Source organism: Oryx dammah, unplaced genomic scaffold (assembly GCF_014754425.2).
Source record: "Oryx dammah isolate SB20612 unplaced genomic scaffold, SCBI_Odam_1.1 HiC_scaffold_29, whole genome shotgun sequence".
NCBI lineage: Eukaryota > Metazoa > Chordata > Mammalia > Artiodactyla > Bovidae > Oryx > Oryx dammah.
The window spans coordinates 80,381,476-80,406,992 of record NW_024070213.1 but is presented as its reverse complement, the minus strand read 5'-3'; the positions used below and the strand labels follow the sequence as shown (position 1 = coordinate 80,406,992).

Below are 25,517 nucleotides of genomic sequence, written 5' to 3'. Positions count from 1 at the left end.
GTACTTTTTTTGCAAAAAAAGTGAAATGAGAAATTTAAATATAATATTTGAACCTTGAGGTAATGCAGTTTATTGGCTAAATTTGTGATCAGTGTTCAGCTTCCTGTGGCCGTGGAAAAATGACTCGACAAGCTTTATGCATCAACTATCATCAGCCAGTTAATGAGAATTACTGTGACCCTGAAGTCCGCCCTGTGATAGAACAAGAATGTAATCTGGCAGCCTGCCCTCCCACGTACAGCCACTTTCCGAGTTCCTCTGAGCAGCCAAGCCATTTTCCAGGCAGGAATTTTCCATTAACTCACAAACCAGAAGATAATCAAAATCAGGGGGTCCATCCATCAATCAGAGAAAACCAGTGGAGAACAGGACCATGGGGATCAGTAAGCCCTCTTTATTGAGTTATACTAATTCTGTAATTTTGTTACGTTATATGGCCTTTTAACAGAAATGTACATAATGACATCAGATGCTTTTAATGCTAATTATTTCTGAAGATAAGTAATTTAAATCTTAAAAAGATTAAGCAATTTTTGATGCAGATTGCAAATCTCTATAGCGTTCTAATTGAATTATACCCTAATGTGATATTATGATTACGGAGGAATCCATTTGAAAAAAATCTTAGAGTCCATTATAGTAAAAATGAAATCTTTTAAGTGTTAAGATTACCAATGTCTATGAAGAAAAAAATCAAACCCAGAAATTAACTATGATAACAGTACAGTAAGCTGGTGTAAAACCATGATTACTTTGTACAAAAGGTACAATTGTGGTTTGTATTTTTTATGAGATTAATGATACCAAATAAAGAAAAACAATGTGAAAGTTGGGAAACTTAACATTATCTTTTTTTTTTTTTCCTTCCTAGTGAGACCTGAAAACTTGAATTCCTTTTTACTTAATGCCTAGGACAAGGGTGATTTTTTTATTGCAAACTTTAAAGATTTACCTTCCTATCAATAAATTTTAATGAAACCATAGGTTTTTTTGACAGATATTCTTTATTCAAATTATGATTCCAAAGTGGGGGCGGTAATTTGGCGAGCTTGAAGTTGAGTCAAAGAGCTGTTTTTCTTTTATTTTAGTGTTTTATAATGTAATTTTGTGACATGGAATCTTCGGTTTTCTTTTATTTTAGTGTTTTATAATATAATTTTGTGACATGGAATCTTCAGTTTGTGTGTTCCTGTGTTTCATCCTTTCCAGTGCTCTAGCAGTTGTGCTGGAGGTGTTCAACGTAGAGTTGTGGTCTGCCAGGATGAAAATGGACAAAGTGCCAGTTACTGTGATGCAGCGTCCAAACCCCCAGAGTCAAAGCACTGTGATTCAGGACCTTGTCCACAGTGGAACTACGGAAGCTGGGGAGAAGTAAGTCCTACTCTCTCCTAAACTTGTGGAAATTATGACATCCCCTAAGACCAAAAGTTAAGCACTTCATACCCTTACTGTTGAATAATCTTACTTCACTATACTAGACAGATTTTTAAAAAATTGAGTCACTAAAACTATAATCTTTTAATAAACATTGTATCATGGTATAAATCACTCATTTATGATAGGAAATATATACTCCAGATTTTTGACAGAATGCTATGTGCTAGCCAGTAGGTAACTTCCTAATACCTCTCTAAAACTAGTATATTATTATCTTAATTTCTTAGAAAATTAATTGATATAAAGACAGAAAAATAGAGTGATATGTAGGCCATGTTAATATCCTATTATGGAACCATTCATTTTACGAATCTAAAATGAATAGCTATCAATTATTTAGCACTTTCTTCATGTCCTGACCTTCTTTTAGGTACTGGGATATGAGGATAATTTTTTAAATGGTTGTAATGAATACTAATTCCACCTATATTATGCATGAGAAAGAAGAAAGACTTACATTGGCTTTGGATAAATAAAATAAGCCACCTAATTTAATTAGTCAAACATTTGTGTTTAATGATTTTTTTTTAATAAATTAATTTATTTTTGATTGCACTGGGTCTCTGTTGCTACGCTCAGGCTTTCCTTAGTTGCAGCAAACTGGGGTTCCTCTTTATTGCAATGCTCGGACTCCTCATTGCAGTGGCTTCTCTTGTTGCAGAGCACAGGCTCTAGGCGCATGAGCTTCAGTAATTGGCAATACGCAAGCTCAGTGGTTGTGACGCACAGGCTTAGTTGCTCTGCAGTATGTGGAATCTTCCCGGACCAGGGATCAAACCTGCTACCTATATTGGTAGCAGGTTTCCTATCCACTGCACCACCAGGGAAGTCCCCTGTTTAATGATTTTCAGTACCTATTTTCTCTCCATAGGGAATTTGGAAATCATTGTTTAAAGATACACTTCTGATCAGGTGCTAATAAATATAAAGTATGTCTTTAAAATATACTTTTACAATTTTCTAAAATGAAAGTAACTTTTTCAGTTGTGAGTTAATTCTTGTGAAAATTCAAATAATTTGAAAAATTGTGAAAAGATACGAACTTTTAATATTTGATAATTTCCTGCCAGACTTTAGTTCTGTGTGGGTTTCAGAAGTAGCTTCATTAATTATACATGCTGCTTTGCCACCTGCTGTTCTCATGTAATAGATATACTCAACATCTTTTTATCTTTGTAAATTTAGATTTCCCTTCATGGATACATGACTGTGTATCTTTTGATAGGGTACCATATACATTATGTAGTTATTACCTATTACAGTACTAATTTTCAAAATTTTGTCTTTAAAAAAAAAAGGATGGAACCAAAACTTTGATTTATTTTTGAAGAAATGTTGAGGGTTATGAAGAAAGGATAAACTTTAAGCTTTAGCAGTTCTGATTATGTACTCCACTGAATAAACCAACATAATATTCTTTTTGAAGCCACATAGTTTTTATCTTCCTTCTTATTTTTAGTGTACACAAACGTGTGGAGGAGGAATAAAATCAAGATTTGTAATATGCCAGTTTCCCAATGGCCAACTGTCACAAGAGCAAAACTGTGAAATGTTGAACAAGCCACCTAGCGTGGCACAGTGTCATATACATGCTTGCCCTGATGACGTATCATGGCATCGGGGACCATGGAAATCGGTACGATAGTACTCTTATTTTTATCCTTCTGTTTTGTTTTATTCTGTCCCTTTTTCTTTAATTTTCTCTCTTTATAAATTGTGATGCACACATTTTATCTTCCAATATTTTTTTAAAGCAGACCATTGGCCCTCGAGGCTTATGTCATTAAATTTGACAGTTTGAAAGAGAATTCATTCAAGTACTGTAATATATACATATATATAATAGTTTTACATGTATTTAATTTTTATAAGTGAATTTTGAACCATAGCACTAATCTAATGGAAGTGTTTTTCTCCAGTACCCTTTTGGCTTGCCACAAATTAATTGAAAATGTTTTACTATTTACATTTGTACATAATGTTAACATTGTGCTTGTAACAATGGCAGGTTAAGGCTGTGTCTTGTTTGAGTGTATAACTATTTGTGGCTTTTGTCTGTCAATGTCCAGTAACTGATCTAAAAGCAAATAACATTTTTATCATTGTTAAACTTTAATAGTTTGTTTGGAAATGTGAAAATATTGTATTAAAAAAGAGAAATTTACTTACACAAAGTAAATTAAATGTTTACAATTTGTTACATACATCATGAAAAAGTATGATTTATATAGTAATTTATATGAATGTTCATATCTTCCACTGTGTGGAGTTACTGTGTTTTGGGCTGTTTTAATTTTTAATTTTTTGAAGCCATAGACAAAAATTCATAAATAGCCATGAATTATTAATTTCTTCTAGTATTTTTCAACTACCCAGGCTTTGAAGAATAATTAATATATAGATACATTGAAACTAGCATTATGATCAATTTTGATATTTTAAATACAAACAACCAAGTACACTTCTTTCTGGTGATAAAATGATTGGAGCCTATAATCTATTTATAATTAAGATTATAAAGTTAAACAGTTCTTTATTTGGAAAATAATTAACTCTGATTTTATACCTGAACCTGATGTATGCACTTGTTTTGCTTCACCCAGGTCAAAGTTTTACAGTGAAATGTAAACCTGTTTCAATTCATGCCATTTGAAGAATAGGTCAAGTTCTAATTCAGACTAAATTCGTCTTTTTAGTCACTATGACTGATACAAAACAGCAGAGCATTTTAACTTTATGGGAAGATCTTAAATTGCTGCATTAGAATTAGAGAGCCATAACTTTTGGGGAACTAACAAAAGCATTTTGCTATGGAAAACATTCACATGTACTTAAAATGTTCACTGACCATCTGCTATATCCTAGGGACTATACTGTCATGATAATATAAAGACATATTTGTTACCCTATGGAGTTTACAATCTAATTGGAGAGACTTCAAGTCCTGTAAGAAGTCACTATAGATTTTTTTTTTGGTTAGTCGTTTTTGGTTGTAAATTCACTTTCTCTGTACTATATCTGTTACGTTTTCTTTTGTTTTATTGGTTTAATTATAAGCCTAGTCATTAATAAGACTTAATCCATAGATTGCCTTCTTGGAATTTGCCTCAATTGGGACAGCAGACATAAAGGTTTTATTTTCCCTATTCATTCATGAATTCATTCATTCACAAAGCATTCAACATTTACTCATGGCTTCTGCTTTGTGCTATATATTGAAGTTCCTAAAATTAAGTGATTTGAATTAGATCTTCTATATCAGAGATCAGCAAATTATCAAACCTGGCCCATTGTCTATTTTTATAAACAACTTTTATTGGAACACAGGCATACACATTTTTTATGTATTATCTACGGCTGCTTTTGAGACTTTCTTAGACTCAACAGAGACTTTCTTTTACAATAGAGACTGACCCTCAAAGCCTGAGATATTTACTATTTGGTCTTTCTGGGGATAGTTTGTTGATTCCTGTTCTATTTAATAAACATCATGAAACTTTAAAAATTTGACACACCTAAATTTATAACATATTGGAATTGCAAATATTCATTTGGAGTCAGTTTTAGATTTTGTGATCCTTTGTTTAATATTTTCAAATATTTTAAGGTTTATCAATCTTTTCTACATATTCACTATAGTATTTACATAATTTTGCTCCAGCTTTATTGAGATATGTAGTCATATTGTATAAGTTTAAAGTGTACAACCTCACAAAAATTTGATTGTGTTAGATTGCATCAAATGCTATATTCCAATAATTTGTATCATGATATTTTTTGGTATGTCATAAGTGAAAAACCCGAATGTTCACTAAAGACCCTTTGCAGAGATAACTTTGTCAACCTCACAAAAACAAGTGACCAAGAAAACAATAATTTCAAATTACAAAATAGTAAAACAGAAGTATATAATTCTTCATTGTTTATTACATGTATATCCCACAAATGAGTTCATTGATTAATTCAGTCTTTGCACTAGTAAAGAACTGTAAAATTTTTGATAAATTGAAGATAATTTTAAAATTACAATAATTTTATTTATTAACTTTTAATAAAGTAAATATATATCATTAAAGTTTCTGAATTTCTTATTATATAAAGAATTTTAATCCTTAAATTAGCCTTTTATATTAAAAGGGTTTAATTGATCTGAAGTTTTATTGTTAAAACCAGTTATAACATTTTAATTTACCTCTTTCAGTGTTGCTATGTATTAGCCAGATTTCAGAATACCTCTTATTAACATATCAGGTTAATATTCTTTAATGCATAACTTTAATTTCAGAAGATCCTATTTACTAAGTTAGAAAAGTGAGAAAATGTGTGTATAAGTATACATATATAAATGACATGAAATCTTAAACACTTTTCATTTTAAAGTAAAATTAAAATACCAAGTGCTAAATAATTAAATGTAGCTAGGAATGAAGTTGTAAATATACATTTAAATTTTCTCCATGTTGGAAACTTTGTGTTGTAATAATCTATAAGCATGATTAAAGAAAAAATAATCTTAACATATATCTGTTAATGACTGCATTTTTGTGACTAGTCAATGTGAAATGATTGTATTTTAACCCTTGCTTATTAATGATGTTGTTGGCCTTGTGCTTTTCTTAATTCACATGTACGTTGTATTTTTATTCCTTGAACCAATATCTAAAATGTTTTAAGTCACTGAACCGATTCTGTATTGTAAAGAATACCTCTTTTCTTTTGAGGGTTTTTTAAAATAACAAATTGTTAATTTTTCTTATTAAACATTTAATTGTTGAATAGTATATGTTTTCATAATTTTACTGAGTATGTATATAAGCTACTGTTATTTTTATATAATCCTATTAGAAACTAACATTGGTTTTTAAAAATAAGATTTATTGTTTAGCTATAAATTTTTAAATACTAGGAATTTTAATATTCATATATTTTAAATAATGAATAAAAAATTATGATATAAACAAACTTACTTAGTAAATTAATAGATGTACTCATGCCCAGGATAATCTTTAAAAGGTGAGTAAAATTTTTATTTTTCTTTGATAAAGTGAGGGGCACTACATGTAACATAGACTATTTTAGCAAATGCTCTTTAAATAAATTTATATTAATTTCTCTATATTTCCCCATAGGCCTCATTTAAGTGATTTATTTTCCTAGAATGTTTTCATTCTGTACATAAAATCAGTTCATATTTGGTAAGACAATAATGTGCATTCCATTGTTTTCTGGAGTTAATGATGATCCAACAGAAGTAAAGAGAATAATTTTTTCATTTAAGATTGTTTTTTTCTTCTAAAATTGAGAAAATATTTTTTAAAAAGATGAAAGCTTGGTACTTGAACCGTCTTGATCCTAGTGCTTTTCCCAAAGCATTTCTTTATAAAATAGTACCCTCCTGTAACATTGTGTTAAAACATATATATGTATACGTGTGTGTGTATGTGTGTATGACTAAATTTCTATTAAGATACAATGGAATGTGACAAAAACACTTTCAGAAATGAGCTGCACAAAATGGGGTAGCTGCACACACCTAGTAAATTTGCAGTTTGTCAATTTAACAGTTTTGTGTAACAAAAGAACATTGAGGGTCTGAGCAGAGGGGTTGGGCTCCCACTCAAGGTGGAATGCACTTGGAAAGGAACTTGTTACTGCCTCTGTGGCTCCTAAGTCCAGCAGCAGCCAGGGGAATAAGGTAATGTGTGGGGAAATGGTTTCAAGAAGCTGTCAATTCTTTGTAAAGTGGAATGTTCAGTAAAACTATAGTAATTGGTTATTTTCTTAAATTTGGAAAAGACACACAAGTATAGCAAAGGGCTGGAAATTTACTTCATTACCAATTTATCATGGAAATCTACTGAAATAATGTTTCTATTTGTTATATTTCCATACCGTTCTATGGTACATTCAGTAACTCCCCCAAATTCTAAGCATTCCCTACATGTTATAGGCATTGTGTTAGTCACTAGAAGTAAATCGGGCACAATCTCTGTGTATAAGGAATTTGCAGTTTGGTGGTGAATGTACTAAATAGATTATCAGAAGCAGAATGGGATTCCTATCTCTTTTCAGTAACAACCTTGTGATTTATAATAGTGAAGACTCATAATATTAGGGGCTTAGTAGACTATAATTATTCGAGAATTTGTAATGAGGATTGTACTTGACAACATAATTATTATTCCAACAATTCCTCCTAGAAAGCCTAAACTAGTATGATATATTCCATTACAACCTGGCAAGAGATGAGTGGTGTTGAAGTCTCTATGCTAGAAGAATACTTTCGTTTTTGTGTAATTGCAACATCTTTTTCTTTTTTTGTGAATGCATAGAGTTCATGAATCACCAAAAGGGAGGATGTGGACTGACTATAGGTTTGCCCTAGCTGTGATGCTTTGAAGACAGCTTTAGAGGCACAAGTGGGCCTTGCAGGTTTGACATGTGCAATCTAGGCAGAACTGAAGGAGACAATCTGATGATGAGAATGCAAAGAAGACACTTGTATGTGTGTTTGATTGAGTGAAGTTAGAATGTAATTTGAAATCACTAAAAAGTTAACTTTATCATTACATTTGTAGTTAACTAAAAGTTTATATAGTTCATAGTTAACTATAGTTTGTAGTTAACTAAAGTTAAGTATATCATTAAATGGTAATATATATTTTTCTTAATATTAAAAAATAGACAATCATGTTTCTATTGTAATTCTATTTTTCCAGGCATAGTGCTTCAGAATATTTAAGATCTCTGGAAATAGATTTTTAAATGTTTAGAAGAACGTAGTCTCAGTATTCTACAATATCTATGTGCTATATAAAACTATATATATAAGATATATAGACATTATTAGCATATTTATTAGATACTCTTTTTTGTTATAATTTTTTATCAACATTTGGTAGCTTGAGAATAAGATTTAGTGCCTATATAATTATACAAAGTCAAACATTAATATTTTAAAAAGTCTATTTGACATTTCTATATAATTAATTTCTAATTTTTTAATTATATGTATATTTCTCAGTAAAATAGTTTGATCATATGCCCTTATATAGTATTATATAATCTATACATTACAAGCATAAACTAACATATAAATATAATTTATAGAAGATACAAATAAGAATTTAAGAGGATAAGATGAATATTTAATATGTTTTTAATTTTATGGATAACAAAATTTTTCTCTATTTTTTTCAATAGTGAGCTATTGTTATAGTCATCTAATTTTTAAAAAGTGGTAGAATGTTTCGTTATTTTCATTAGTTTGAAATCTTTGTTCAGCACAGTTAAGTGGTTCAAAAGTCTGGTTTATTCTACTATGTGATTTCAATAGCTTCCATAGCTGAAAAAATTACTTTGCAAAAGTGCATATCTCCATGTAGCATTACCACTGAATGTTCCTGTTATAAAGTAGTAATTCAATTTAAATCCAATATTCTAGTTATTGAAAAAAATGTATTAAAATTTGACAAATTTTCCATTTTCCATTCTGTCATTCACTTCTTGAAAACTATTATACTAAAAGGAGTTATATCTTTGTATTTTAACAAATAGTGTTAAAACTCAGTGAAACTTTGAAAGATTTGGAAACAATGTAAAGATATTAGAAAATTTTGCTTCAAAGTTTTAAATACAATTGAGAGTTTTTGTAGTTGGTATATTTATAGTAACAAATCCCATAACACTAGAAATACTTCCAAGCATTTAGAAGAAGGGTTTGAAAGAAGCAGTTATTATTATTATTATTGTTTTTGCTGCACCAGGCCTTAGTTGTGGCATGCAAACTCATGGTTGAGGCATGTGGGCACTAGTTCCCTGACCAAGGATTGAACCCAGATCTTCTGCATTGGGAGTTCAGAGTCTTAACCACCAGACCACCAGGGAAGTCCCCAAAAGCAGTGTTTTCTCATCCAGTGTTAAATGTCTCCTTTGCCTTAAAGAGAGATTATGAGTCTATTTTTTTTAAGTGCCAGTTATCACATTTTTATCATTATCATAGAAAAAATTCAGCAAATTTTGAACAAGCCTCGTTTTGTAATAGAGTTAGTAATTACTTCATCTTCATGAGCCCATTTGGTACTTTGAATACAATGTGTAATACTCTGGAGAAGGGCGTGGCAACCCACTCCAGCATTCTCACCTGGAGAATCCCATGGACAGAGGAGCCTGACAGGCAACAGTCCATAGAGTCACGCAGACTACACATGGCTACACATAGTTAATACACTATGGCTGCAGTCCATAGAGCTGGCATGACTGAAGTGATTTAGCACACTGGGGCCCAAAGCAGAAGAAAGAGCAGCAGCAGTGTGTCATGACACTCATCTCGTTAGAGTGTTACAAATGTATAAATGTGTAACCATAATCGTCCATCTTTCTCAGTGGGTGTGTGTGACATGTGGTGAGTGCACTGAAGGTGAGTTGCAAGTGATGACGTCCCTGCCAGGGTACCTGATGTATTATATGCTTGACATATCAGGCTGACATACAACTCCATACAGTAAAGCTTATTTTCTTTTTTAGGTAAAAACAAATGTGAACAGAAATTATTAAAAATGTTTTGGGTACTCCATTGTATCACCTTGTCTCTAAGATACACTTAAAACTTAAAGGTTCAGTAACATCTCTAAAATCTCATACGCTACACAGTAAAGACTGGAATTATGTAATTTGTTTTCATAGACGCTATCATCTGCTTCCTGGTTGTACTCCCCCACGCCTAAGATTGTACTTCTCACCAATGTACCTAAATCCAGTAGGAAATTACTGTATCATGTCCTATTGTGATATGAGCTTTGTATATATATCATATTATATATATATATCATATTATTTTCATGTATTTGTGATAGTTCAATGAAGTATTACAAAGTTTTTGGTAGATCACATAACAAATTCTTCTATACCAGTTGTTACTGTGCTCTAAGGTGATCCTCTAAGACCACTCTGAGCTATTTTCAATCTTTCGACATTTTGCAGTTGTGACTCAGGGAAACTCAGAGACTTTGGAAGTAACTGTGAAGGGAATGGTGGCTACAGAGCTGCCAAAAAAATCTCCCATCAATCCATTCAAGGTTATAGAGAGTCCATCCTTAATAGGCACTGGGCTAAAAAAGCTCGAGATGAATAAGAATGACATACTGTATTCAAAGGACTCACAGTTCAGGGAAAAATAAATACACACACAAATAACTGTAACAAGACAGAAATAAATGTCATGGAAAGTGAGAAAATATTATGTATCCAGTTGGAGAAATTTAAGACTTTCTGAAGAAGGCATGAGCCCTGATAGATAGGATTTAAGTAGGAAAAGAAGTGCCAAATTGGAGATAGTGCTCAGCAAAGCCAGAGGCCAAAAAAAGTAGTTTCATTTGACTGGTGTCAGTTGGTTTGTGAGAGACAAGGGGCAGGAATAAGGTTAGAAATATGAGTTGGGCAACAACAAGGAAGACCAATGAGTATTATACTTGAGAGTTTTACAAATTGAAATTTCTGTAAAAATTTCTTTTTTGTATGCCATCGAATTTTTTGGAGTAGGATCACAATGAGGTCTTAAGGTGAGGTGAAGTCGCTCAGTCGTGTCCGACTCTTTGTGACCCCGTGGACTGTAACCTACTAGGCTTCTCCATCCATGGGATTCTCCAAGCAAGAATACTGGAGTGGATTGCCATTTCCTTCTCCAGGGGATCTTCCCGACCCAGGGATTGAACCTGGGTCTCCCACATTGGAGGCAGATGCTTTAACCTCTGAGCCACCAGGGAAGCTAATGATGTCTTAGGAAGATTTGTAATAGGCATTTCTCATCAGGAAAACATTCAGAACATGAGAGACTACAGAAATCCAGGACAGGACTCTTCTAAAAATTTAGGGTGATGATTTAGGGACCATTCAGTTATTATCACATATTTACAGATGACTCACAGCTCACAGGAGTAGATGAAGCCGGTAGAGGACAGATTCATGGAACTATTGGACTTCGCAAATGGGAGGAAAAGATGTATAAGAGAAAACCTTGTCAAGTATTGTCAAGATAATAAAGCTGAGAAAAGTCATGGTTGATAATTATCAGATCAATTAAGTTTGGGTTTAAAGAGAGTAAATATTTGGGGCAATAAGTCAAAGATTGAAGAGTATTAGGATTACAAACTGCAGATTGAAAAACCCATTTGATGGTTTATAACTTGGTTTAGTATTAGTTTCATGTTCAGTTCACTTCAGTCGCTCGGTGGTGTCTGACTCTTTGCGACCCCAGAAGTCGCAGCACGCCAGGCCTCCCTGTCCATCACCAACTCCCGGAGTTCACTCAGACTCACGTCCATCGAGTCAGTGATGCCATCCAGCCATCTCATCCCCGGTCATCCCTTTCCCCTACAGCCCCCAATCCCTCCCAGCATCAGAGTCTTTTCCAATGAGTCAACTCTTCGCATGAGGTGACCAAAGTACTGGAGTTTCAGCTTTAGCATCATTCCTTCCAAAGAAATCCCAGGGTTGATCTCCTTCAGAATGGACTGGTTGGATCTCCTTGCAGTGCAAGGGACTCTCAAGAGTCTTCTCTAACACCACACTTCAAAAACATCAATTCTTTGGCCCTCAGCCTTCTTCACAGTCCAACTCTTACATCCATACATGACCAAAGGCAAAACCATAGCCTTGACTAGACGGACCTTAGTCGGCAAAGTAATGATGTCTCTGCTTTTCAATATGCTATCTAGGTTGGTCATAACCTTTCTTCCAAGGAGTAAGCGTCTTTTAATTTCAGGGCTGCAGTCACCATCTGCAGTGATTTTGGAGCCCCAGAAAATAAAGTCTGACACTGTTTCTACTGTTTCCCCATCCATTTCCCATGAAGTGATGGGACCAGATGCCATGATCTTCATTTTTTGAATGTTGAGTTTTAAGCCAACTTTTTCACTCTCCTCTTTTACTTTCATCAAGAGGCTTTTTAGTTCCTCTTCACTTTCTGCCATAAGGGTCGTGTCATCTGCATATCTGAGGTTATTGAGATTTCTCCTGGCAATCTTGATTCCAGCTTGTGTTTCTTCCAGTCCAGCGTTTCTCATGATGTACTCTGCATATAAGTTAAATAAGCAGGGTGACAATATACAGCCTTGACGTACTCCTTTTCCTATTTGGAACCAGTCTGTTGTTCCATGTCTAGTTCTAACTGTTGCTTCCTGACCTGCATATAGATTTCTCATGAGGCAGGTCAGGTGATCTGGAATTCTCATCTCTGTCAGGATTTTCCACAATTTATTGTGATCCACACAGTCAAAGGCTTTGGCATAGTTCAATAAAGCAGAAATAGATGTTTTTCTGGAACTCTTGCTTTTTCCATGATCCAGTGGATGTTGGCAATTTGATCTCTGGTTCCTCTGCCTTTTCTAAAACCAACTTGAACATCAGGAAGTTCACGGTTCACATATTGCTGAAGCCTGGCTTGGAGAATTTTGAGCATTACTTTACTAGCGTGTGAGATGAGTGCAATTGTGTGGTAGTTTGAGCATTCTTTGGCATTGCCTTTCTTTGGGATTGGATTGAAAACTGACCTTTTCCAGTCCTGTGGCCACTGCTCAGTTTTCCAAATTTGCTGGCATATTGAGTGCAGCACTTTCACAGCATCATCTTTCAGGATTTGAAATAGCTCAACTGGAATTCTGTCACCTCCATTAGCTTTGTTTGTAGTGATGCTTTCTAAGAACCACTTGACTTCACATTCAAGGATGTCTGGCTCTAGATGAGTGATCACACCATCGTGATTATCCGGGTTGTGAAGATCTTTTTTGTACAGTTCTTCTGTGTATTCTTGCCACCTCTTCTTAATATCTTCTGCTTCTGTTAGGTCCATACCATTTCTGTCCCTTATCGAGCCCATCTTTGCATGAAATGTCCCCTTGGTATCTCTAATTTTCTTGAAGAGATCTCTAGTCTTTCCCATTCTGTTGTTTTCCTCCATTTCTTTGCATTGATCGCTGAAGAAGGCTTTCTTATCTCTTCTTGCTATTCTTTGAAACTCTGCATTCAGATGCTTATATCTTTCCTTTTCTCCTTTGCTTTTCACCTCTCTTCTTTTCACAGCTATTTGTAAGGCCTCCCTAGGCGGCCATTTTGCTTTTTTGCATTTCTTTTCCATGGGGATGGTCTTGATCCCGTGTCTCCTGTACAATGTCACAAACCTCATTCCATAGTTCATCAGGCACTCTATCAGATCTAGGCCCTTAAATCTATTTCTCACTTCCACTGTATAATCATAAGGGATTTGATTTAGGTCATACCTGAATGGTCTAGCGGTTTTCCCTACTTTCTTCAATTTAAGTCTGAATTTGGTAATAAGGAGCTCATTATCTGAGCCACAGTCAGCTCCTGGTCTTGTTTTTGTTGACTGTATAGAGCTTCTCCATCTTTGGCTGCAAAGAATATAATCAATCTGATTTCAGTGTTTACCATCTGGTGATGTCCATGTGTAGAGTCTTCTCTTGTGTTGTTGGAAGAATGTGTTTGCTATGACCAGTGCATTTTCTTGGCAAAACTCTATTAGCCTTTGCCCTGCTTCATTCCACATTCCAAGGCCAAATTTGCCTGTTACTCCAGGTGTTTCTTCACTTCCTACTTTTGCATTCCAGTCCCTTATAATGAAAAGGACATCTCTTTTGGGTGTTAGTTCTAAAAGGTCTTGTAGATCTTCATAGAACCGTTCAACTTCAGTTTCTTCAGCGTTACTGGTTGGGGCATAGACTTGGATAACTGTGATATTGAATGGCTTGTCTTGGAGATGAACAGAGATCATTCTGTCGTTTTTGAGATTGCATCCAAGTACTGCATTTCGGACTCTTTTGTTGGCCATGATGGCTACTCCATTTCTTCTGAGGGATTCCTGCCCACAGTAGTAGATATAATGGTCATCTGAGTCAAATTCACCCATTCCAGTCCATTTTATTTCACTGATTCCTAGAATGTCGACGTTCACTCTTGCCATCTCTTGTTTGACCACTTCCAATTTGCCTTGATTCATGGACCTGACATTTCAGGTTCCTATGCAATATTCCTCTTTACAGCATCAGATCTTGCTTCTATCACCAGTCACATCCACAGCTGGATATTGTTTTTGCTTTGGCTCCATCCCTTCATTCTTTCTGGAGTTATTTCTCCACTGATCTCCAGTAGTGTGTTGGGCACCTACTAACCTGGGGAGTTCCTCTTTCAGTATCCTATCATTTTGCCTTTTCATACTGTTCATGGGGTTCTCAAGGCAAGAATACTGAAGTGGTTTGCCATTCCCTTCTCCAGTGGACCACATTCTGTTAGACCTCTCCACTATGACCCGCCCATCTTGGGTTGCCCCGTGGGCACAGCTTAGTTTTATTGAGTTAGACAAGGCTGTGGTCCTAGTGTGATTAGATTGAGTAGTTTTCTATGAGTATGGTTTCAGTGTGTCTGCCCTCTGATACCCTCTTGCAACACCTACCATCTTACTTGGGTTTCTCTTACTTTGGGCATGGGATATCTCTTCACAGCTGCTCCAGCAAAGCGCAGCTGCTGCTCCTTACATTAGTTACATTAGTTTCATGTAAGAGAATATAATCTTTAGTTCACCAAGAGAAATATAATTTTTCATTTACCAAAAAAGCTTTGAAGCAATACTATTATTCTTAAGCCTCCTGAATCTTTAAATATTAAGTCTTTCCTACATCTTGAGATTAAGAATTGTGGTAGCATGCCTAGGTTTTGGTTAAAATGGCTATTGTTTAGCAGAGCAACCTTTGGAAAGTTACTTAACATTTCTAAGATATTGTTTCTTAGAGTATAAAATAGTGCCTATCTAAAGAGGACATTTTTTAGTATTAAAAGGAACAATAGGTAAAGTGGTTGACATAGAGCTCATTACTTAAAGATTCCATTATTTTGATATGTATTATCACTGATCTACTAAGAAGTACTGGATATTTATATAACAGTTAGAATGTGTTAGTGATAGTTACGCAGCACTAAATGTGGAGGGTAAAAATACAAATGTATCAAGAGATAGAAGGTAGTACATATTGCAGGTTAAGTACATATTACTGGTTAAGAAAAGACTGCGGCTGCTAAGTCGCTTCAGTTGTGTCCGACTCTGTGCGACCCCATAGACGGCAGCCCACCAGGCTCCCCCATCCCTGGGATTCTCCAGGAGTGGGTTGCCATTTCCTTCTCCAATGCATGAAAGTGAAAAGTGAAAGTGAAGTTGCTCAGTCGTGTCTGAGTCTTAGTGACCCCATGGACTGCAGCCCATCAGGCTGCTCCATCCATGGGATTTTCCAGGCAAGAGTACTGGAGTGGTTTGCCATTGCCTTCTCTGAAGAAAAGACGAAAACAACACAAATTATACATTTAATTATGACTATCATAAATTAGAGGCAAATGTTTGTTTTAATGTGTAATTTATCAATAGCAGGAAATATAACTTTAACCTAGTTCCAGTTCAGTTCAGTACAGTTGCTCAGTCGTGTCAGACTCTTTGTGACCCCACGGACTGCAGCATGCCAGGCCTCCCTGTCCAACACAAACTCCCGGAGTTTACTCAAACTCATATCCATTGACTGGTGATGCCACCCAACCATCTCATCCTCTGTTGTCCCCTTCTCCTCCTGCCTTCAATGTTTCCCAGCATCAGGGTCTTTTCCAATGAGTCAGTTCTTCCATCAGGTGGCGAAAGTATTGGAGTTCCAGCTTCAACATCAGTCCTTCCAATGAATATTCAGGACTGATTTCCTTTAGGATGGACTGGTTGGATCTCCTTCCAGTCCAAGGGACTCTCAAGAGTCTTCTCCAACACCGCAGTTCAAAAGCATCCATTTTTCAGTGCTCAGCTCTCTTTATAGTCCAACTCATATCCATACGTGACTACTGGAAAAGCCATAGCCTTGACTAGACAGACCTTTGTTGGCAAAGTAATGTCTCTGCTTTTGAATATGCTATCTATTTTGGTCATAACTTTCCTTCTAAGGAATAAGCATCTTAATTTCATGGCTGCAGTCACCATCTGCAGTGATTTTGGAGCCCACAAAAATAAAGTCTGTCAATGTTTCCACTGTTTCCCTATTTACCATGAAGTGATGGGACTGGATGCCATAATCTTTGTTTTCTGAATGTTGAGCTTTAAGCTAACTTTTTCACTCTACTCTTTCACTTTCATCAAGAGGCTCTTGAGTTCCTCTTCACTTTCTGTCATAATGGTGGTGTCATCTGCATATCTGGGGTTATTAATATTTCTCCCAGCAATCTTGATTCCAGCTTGTGCTTCATCCAGCCCAGCGTTTCTCATGATGTACTCTGCATAGAAGTTATATAAGCAGGGTGACAATAGACAGCCTTGATGTACTCTTTTCTCTACTTGGAAGCAGTGTGTTGTTCCATGTCCAGTTCTAACTGTTGCTTCTTGACCTGCATACAGATTTCTCAAGAGGCAGGTCAGGTGGTCTGGTATGCCCATCTCTTTCAGCATTTTCCACAGTTTATTGTGATCCACACAGTCAGAGGCTTTGGCATAGTTCAATAAAGCAGAAATAGATGTTTTTCTGGAACTCTCTTGCTTTTTCCATGATCCAGCAGATGTTGGCAATTTGATCTCTGGTTCCTCTGCCTTTTCTAAAACCAGCTTGAACATCTAGAAGTTCACGGTTCACATACTGTTGAAGCCTGGCTTGGAGAATTTTTTTTTTAATGTATTTATTTTAATTGGAGATTAATTACTTTACAGACGTGGAGAATTTTGAGCATCACTATGCTAGCGTGTGAGATGAGTGCAATTGTGAAGTATTTTGAGCTTTCTTTGGCATTGCATTACTTAGGGATTGGAATGAAAACTGCCCTTTTCCAGGTCAGTTTTGAACCTAGTTCCAAAATCTAAATAAAAACATAATTGAAAATACTGTGACAAGTAATCAGATTTCTGGGGAACATAAATTTGGTCCAGTTATTAAAATTGCCAGAAAAAGGCTCATCCACAGTAGAACCATTTTTGTTTATAGGCTGTAATTTTTTTCAGGGTATAAACATATTTGGGCCTCCCTGGTGGCTCAGTGGTAAGCCATCCACCTACAATATAGGAGACACAGGGTGGAGAAGATTCCCCTGGAGAAGGAAATGGCAGTCCACTCTGGTATCCTTGCTTAGAAAATCCCATGGACAGAGGAGCCAGGTGGGCTACAGTCCTAAAGGTCTCAAAAGAGTTCAACACAACTTAGCAACTAAAGAACAATATAAACATTCACAAAAGTTTCTTTCTTATGATAGATGTTACCCATCATAAACAAACTGACAGCTAGAACCAAAAAGCATTTTCTGTGATTAAAGATTATTCACTATGTTTGGGATATCATTAAATATAGTGTGAGAATTAAAATGTGCCAATTATACTGTATAAATGACTATGTGTGCTCTTTGGGAATATAGTCTATAGGAAAATGAAAGAATAAAAGGAAATTTTTACTGCCACACTAATTAAAAAATGTTTCCATGTTCTACCACCAAAGTTTACACCCTTCCATCTGAGAGAAAATTTTTTACTGTTTATTCTTAGGCATTTGGAGCATTTTCACATCTCGGAATAGGGAAGATAGCCAGGCTTGGCTCCTCCCACATCCGTGTCCAAGCTCAAAAGAACAGTAGAGTTCATATGAGCTCCTGTTTCCAAGTCAGCATTTTGCTGCAAGATCTTAATTTTAGATGCAACCAGAAGATTGCATTCTTCTCATCTCTGCTGACCCACAGGGTACCCCATAGAATCAGAACAACATCAAAAATCTTGAGGAAAGAGATCTAAATTAGATGAAGCTTTCTTTTCGATATAATTTTTGTAGAACTAAAGTTCTACAAACTCTACAACTCTACTTCACTCAGGTAACATAAACTGCATATTTAAATAATCTTTGTATGTATTTGCTCATACATTTTTTCTATATAGTATTTATTCAGTAAACATTTATAGATATGGTTTCTGACCTTATTAAGTTTAGAATTCTCACTTATTCTTTATTTCAGCACCTTTAATATGTGTGCATACTTTGATAGAAAATCTAGTTATTTTTGTTGATGCATAATTTAAACATGAAAATAATCCTGATATCTAAATTTCTGTTGTGCTAAGAAGGATATGGTATTTATTTAGATATAGTAAATAGGCTGTTTAAAATTATGGCTTATACTGAGAAGAGCTCTGGAGATTTTTTTTGTATTTTATGAAATTAAATATTTTCTTCAGTTTAAGGAACTGCCTGCAATGTGGGAGACCTGGGTTCAATCCCTGGATTGGGAAGATTCCCCTGGAGAAGGGAAAGGCTACCCACTCCAGTATTCTGGCCTGGAGAATTACATGGACTGTATAGTCCATGGGGTCACAAAGAGTCAGATACGACCAAGTGACTTTCACTTTCAAGTTTTTTATGACTGTGTCACTATCAAACTATGAGGATTTCTTTATAGTTACTTTTAAAGTCAAAATATGGAGAAAACTTTTAAATAAAACTCACTTCCTTATCTGTTGGGAAAATGTTTCCATATAGAGTGCTTAGGAAATTTCTAGAAGTTATTTAAAAGTTATTAAAGTTGGAATGTTTTTCTTTTACATCTGTTGTAATAAAAAGCAGATTATTTTTTAAAAACTATTTTATAAGAAATTAAAATTTAAAAGTCTGGGAATAACTTCAGGATTTCATTCAATACCTATGTCATAGTAAATGAGGCAATATCAAAATATAAAATTGATTTGAAATTCTTAAGAATTAAAGGATGGCATATTCTCTAACCAAAGTATGTCCTATAATTCACGTGTGCAGAAATTTTCATTTTATCATTTTAGTAAGTAATATAATTTAAAAAATAAACCCCTAAATATATATGTCTAAAGAGTTAGATCATTATGATATTTGAAATATTTTTAAAAATACTGTTTTCTTACATTTTTTGGTATTATATCTTTAAAATTGGGAAATTCTTGCAATTTCCTCTTTCATATCCTACTACACAAAGCTTACATTATTAAGTTTCTCATCTGAATTATTCACAGTTTCTATATTGATGAACATTTCTAAAGGTTGGAGACTATACATAACATAACCCACTTCTTTCTAGGAAAATTATGTGATTTTTGTTCTGTATTTTGAGCTGAAATTGATATATATGAAATATTCATCTCTAACTCATTCTGCACCCTGAAGTAAGAATACATCGAATTCTTCCCCCACAGGGCAAATATTTGAAGGCAGCTATTTTTCTTTTTTCCTCATTAAATATATCTATTTTGTTCAGCTCTTCAATCATCACAATCACCTTATCATTATTCTCATAAAATCTGATATCTAGAATTTCATTCATTGGCAAACATGTCTAACTGTTAAGAATATAGCTAGAAAGAATAATGGCACCTTTGATATAAACACTGTGCACAATATAATCAATATTGCACCAAAATTCAGTCACCTAGTCACCTAGTCTTTTTTTATACTAGTCTTACATCAGTATAAGCCTAATATGTATAGTATATGATAGGGTTATGAATCATTTTATTTATCCATAGCAGTAGATATTTTTAAGCAAAAGTATAGAATGTCTATTTTCTGTAATATTTTGGATTCACATATCTTTTTAAATTCTATATGAATTTTATTTTTTTAATTTTTTTCCAGTGAAAGGATTCATTTTATTTATTTTTAAAATTTTATTATTGGAGTATACTTGCTTTACAATGTTGTATAAGTTTCTGCTGTACAGCAATGTGAATCAGCTATAAGTATACATATATCCCCTCCCTCTTGAGCCTCCTCCACCCCATGCCATTCCTCTAGATCATCACAGAGCACTGAGCTGAGCTCCTTGTGTTATACAGAAACTTTCCATTATCTGTCTATATTACCATGGTAGTGTATATCTGTCAATGTTACTCTCCCAGTTTATCCCTCTCCTTCTCCCTTTGTATCCACATTTCCGTTCTGCACATCTGCATCTGTATTCCTGTCGTGCAAATCGGTTCATTTGTACTGCTTTTCTCAACTCCACATGTATGCGTTAATATATGAGACTTGTTTTTGTCTTTCTGACATACTTCATTCTGTGTGACAGACTCTAGATCCATCCACATCACTACCAATGATCCCAATTTATTTCTTTTTATGGCTGAGTGATATTCCATTGTATATATGTACCACAACTTCTTTATCCATTCATCTATTGATGAGCATTTAGGTTGCTTCCATGTCCTGGCTTTTGTAAATAGTGCTGCAAGGAACTTTGGGGTACGTGTGTCTCTTTCAGTTATGGTTTTCTCAGATTATGAGCCCAGTAGTGCAATTAATGGGTCATATAGTAGTACTATTTGTAGCTTTTTAAGGAACATTACTGTTCTCCGGAGAAGGCAATGGCACCCCACTCTAGTACTCTTGCCTGGAAAATCCCATGGACGGAGGAGCCTGGTAGGCTGCAATCCATGAGGTCACTGAGTCGGACACGACTGAGTGACTTCCCTTTCACTTTTCACTTTCATGCATTGGAGAAGGAAATGGCAAGCCACTCCAGTGTTCTTGCCTGGAGAATCCCAGGGACGGGGGAGCCTGGTAGGAGGCTGTCTATGGGGTCGCACAGAGTCGGATACGACTGAAGTGACTTAGCAGCAGCAGCAGCATACTGTTCTCCATGGTGGCTGTGCCAATTTACATTCCCACCAATAGTGTAGGAGAGTTCTCTACTCCATACCCTCTCCAGCATTTATGGTTTGTAGATATTTTGGTGATGGCCATTCTGACTGGGTGAGGTGATACCTCTTTGTAATTTTGATTTGCATTTTTCTAAGAAGGAGTTATGTTGAACATCTTTCCATGTTGGCCATCTGTTTGGAGAAATGTCTATTTAGGTCTTCCACCTATTTTTTGCTTGGGTTGTTTGTTGTTTTGATATTGAGTATCTGCTTGTATATTTTGGAGATTAATCCTTTGTCAGTTAAATAAATCCTTCTAATTTTATGTCAAAAGTAAATTGGGAAACGTGCTTTTCATGTTTTCATAAAGTAATGAATAGTGTTCTCCGTGCAGACTCAGTAGTTATGGCCTGGGGGTTTAGTTGCTCCATGGCACCATGTATCTTGGTTCCCTGACCAGGGATCAAACCCATGTCCCCTGCATTGTAAAGCAGATTCTTAACCATTGGACCACCAGGGAAGTACCCCAAATGAATTTTGATTCAGTCAATAGTTATTCTTATGTCACTGTGAAGTCAAGTAATGTACTTTGAATGACTGCTCCTTTCTTGAATAACTCTTTGATTTTCCTAGAGTTAATAATTGCATCCTTTAAAAATTTGCTTAGTTTCTTTTAACATTCCAATTGTTATTTTTTCTCTTAAGCTTGAACAGTTATATAAAAGCTCTATGAATTTTTTCCCCTAAATGCTCAGATAGTTTATCTTTCCTGAACTGTTCCCAGAGCCACCCACCCCCAAACCATGATCTTCTCCCTCTGATCTGGTTAGGATGAACTTAACCTTGCTGATCATTCTCACATCCTGTGAGGTCTTTTCACTCAATTTCTTTTGATGACTTTTTCTTGCATCTCATTTACTTTTTTTTATTTACTCTTTTATATGAAAGCACTTTTCCCTGTATCTTCTTGAAAGATGAAAAATGGGGGATTCATTTTTCCTTTTGTGCAAATCTGAAAATGTCTTTAGTCAGTCCTCATATTTCCTTGATAACTTGGCCAGTTATAGACTTCTAGCAGAAAAATAATTTCCCTCAGAATTTTAAGGCATTATCTTATTCTTTAGCCTTTTGAGAAATCTGGTGATGCTGAATCCTTGTTGTAAGTGCCTTTGACTCTGTGCCTATGCCACTGAAACTTTGGTATCCTTGTCCTTGTTGTTCTGATATTGTGTGAAGTGGTTTAGTGTGTGTGTGTTAAAATTCAGTTTGTTAGGCATTCTATGCTATGCTATGTGCTGTTCTTAGTCACTCCGTCATGTCTGACTGTCTGTGACCCCATGGACTGTATCTCTCCAGGCTCCTCTGTCCATGGGATTTTTCCAGGCAAGAATACTGGAGTGGGTTGCCATTCCTTTCTCTAGGGATCTTCCCCACCCAGGGATTGAACCCAGGTCTCCCACATTGCATGCAGGTGGATTCTTTATCATCTGAGCCACCAGGGAAATCCATATGCATTCTATAGGCCTTTTCATTAAGGAGATTTGTGCTGAGAAAATCAATTTTATTATTTCTTTGGTAATATCTATGCAACTATTTCCTTTGTTTTTCTTTTCTTCAACTTTTTCTCACTGAATATTAGAGTTTTTGAATTGATCCTCTAGTTCTTTTGTTTTTATTATCTTATGTTCTATCTCTATCATTTGGTTTTACTTAATGGGAAACTTTGTCAATGTCTAAGCCATCTCTTGAGTTACTAATGTTATTACATGTTTAATTCTAAGTTTTTTCTTGCCTTCTCATTATTTGGGGTCATACTAGTCTATTCTTTTGTCCATATAACATCTAGTCTACCTCTCGTTAATAACTGTTTTTTGAGGGGAGAGTCTCTCTTAATTGACTCTTAACCCTTTGGATCCTTTTTTTTAGGATAAGAATGGAAGTGGTTTTCTGGTTTTCCTAAGGAAGTTTTTTATTTTTTCTAAAGTTGATAATCCTCTGCAGCTCATTCTTACTTAAGAGTTAGGCAATAGAGACTTGATATAAAGCTGCATTTGGATAGAGTTTAGTGCCTGGTGATTTTCCCTGTAAGTCAGTATTTTAGATCTTTTCTCTTGGAGTCTCCGTTTCTCAAAGAAGGACCCTGGAATGCCTTGCCTGTGAGCAAGAGTACTATTCCCTCAGAGACCAAGGGTCAAGAATTCAATGTGCAGAATTCCCTGTTCGTCCTCCAGCATCCTCAGCTCTGGGGCTCCCATATTTAACTTCTCTGTAGAATAAACCCCTAATCTACCCTCATAGCTCAGTTTGTAAAGAATCCACCTGCAATGTAGGAGACCCCAGTTTGAATCATGGGTCGGAAGATCTGCTGGTGAAGGGATAGGCTCCCCACTCCAGTATTCCTGGGCTTCCCTTGTGGCTCAGCTGGTAAAGAATCCACCTGCAATGCGGGAGACCTGGTTCGATCCCTGAGTTGGAAAGATCCCCTGGAGAAGGGAAAGGTTACCCACTCCAGTATTTTGGCTTGGAGAATACCATGGACTGTATAGTCCATGGGGTTGCAGAGTCAGATAGGATTGAGCGATTTTTCACTCACTGCCTACGGAGGAGTGCAGGAGTTGTAGCTTTCCTTGTTGCATCCAGGTACTGAGCCACTCACTGGTCCTGCTGGTACAAGGTTGTCTTACTTTACATTAGTCTTTTCTCTTCTTGCATCTTCTATTTTATTTACTTTGATATTGTGGGTTGAAAAAGAAAATTGATCAGGGAGGGGAAATGAATACATACGGTCGCTCCACCATTTTTAACTGAAATTGATTATGGATTTTTGACTATGGATTTATGTCTATTCACCTTCTATTCTATTTTCTTTTCTTTCTCTCGACTCTGAAATAACTTGAGATATGTCTGATGTGTTTTTTAGTATCTTGGTAAACAGAGTTTTTTTTTTTTTTGCAGGAAAAACAAGATAGGATCTTACTGAAATTCACTGAAAGTGGTTATCCTCCTTCTCTCAGCTATGAATGATTTGTAAATGTAAGAGCATTGAACAGTGCACCTGTTCCATTCAAGTGTTTAATAGAGAAACCTACACCATAGGTTGTATTTTCATGACCTATTTTATATTTCCTGAGGATCTGGGAAGGAAGAAAAAAGACAGGGGAAAAGAAGTTTAATATGACTTTAGAGTATTGTGTCAAGCACTGTTTTAGATTCATTCATCCATTATCACCTTTAATCTCACAACTACCCTGAGGTGTAGGTGTTGTTATTGCTGCTTTATGATGAGAAAACTGAGGACCAGCAAGGTTAAGCATCTAGCCCAGGGCTGTTCAACAGCTGACAGTTGAGGTTCAAGTGTAGGTCTGTGATTCTAATCTATATGTCTTTTTTATTATTCTATTTTCCACATCACAGTAGTAAAAACTATAAAACCCAACGTTAAATTTTAACATAAATAATTTACTTTTATCTTATTAAGGTAATTTAAAAATTAGCTTAAAATCACTCAGAATTAATCCCGATAACACTCTCACAAGTTTTATTGCATATGACAAATAGACATAAATAGGTGCTCTGGATATTGTTCCTTTAATTTCAACCTTGACTTTTCCCTTATCAAAGCCTTCATAGAGCTCATTTTTTATTTCTCATCAGAGAGTTCTCAGTACATATTCCTTTTCAGACCCTTATAACCCTACTGGAAAGCAAACTTCTTGGCTTGACTTCTGTTAACTCTCACAGCTAGTGCAAAAACATTTGAAGAAACTTAAAATGGTAGATCCTGCTATTTTGTTAGCGCTTGATTTTAAGGATTTTGTAAATGTTACCATAGTAAGTAATGCCTTGAAAATCAATATATTTTTAAAGGTATCCGTTATTTTTCTGATTTCCTTAACTTTTTATGGCCCACCCACACTGAATAGTTTTCGGCTTTCTTCCATTAAGGAAAGGAGATGCTCATGGTTCTGAATAAGCTCCCTGGGGATAAAATAGGAGTGGGTTTGCATCATGGAATGTGCCATACTAGCTAACAAAAGTAACATCCCAGTCGTCATTTATATAAAAACATCAAGAAAAAGTAAAAGCACAATAATGGCCCGTAACAAATTGTTAAAATTAGACAAGATTTATACTAGTCTCGTATTGAAAATAACATTTTTTCCCTCAGTTCAGTCAGTTCAGTCACTCGGTATTGTCTGACTATTTGTGACCCCATGTACTGCAGCACGCCGGGCCTCCCTGTCCATCACCAACTTTCGGAGTTTACTCAAACTCATGTCCGTTGAATCGGTGATGCCATCCAACCATCTCATCATCTGTTGTCCCCTTCTATTCCTTTCTTCAATCTTTCCCAGCATCAGGGTCTTTTCCAATGAGTCAGTTCTTCAAACGAGGTGGCCACAGTATTGGAGTT

At 35.4% G+C, this 25,517-nt stretch overlaps 1 protein-coding gene across 2 annotated transcripts in view; it reads left to right on the top strand.

The window, feature by feature from the left end:
- Positions 1–25,517, top strand: part of ADAMTS20 (ADAM metallopeptidase with thrombospondin type 1 motif 20) — a 204,936-nt gene that overhangs the window by 110,798 nt on the left and 68,621 nt on the right. For both annotated transcript variants that reach the window (XM_040233797.1, XM_040233796.1), the window contains 3 exons: positions 93–383; positions 1,210–1,371; positions 2,897–3,073. In XM_040233797.1, the coding sequence (XP_040089731.1) occupies positions 93–383; positions 1,210–1,371; positions 2,897–3,073 (630 nt within the window). The remainder of the gene's footprint in view (positions 1–92; positions 384–1,209; positions 1,372–2,896; positions 3,074–25,517) is intronic.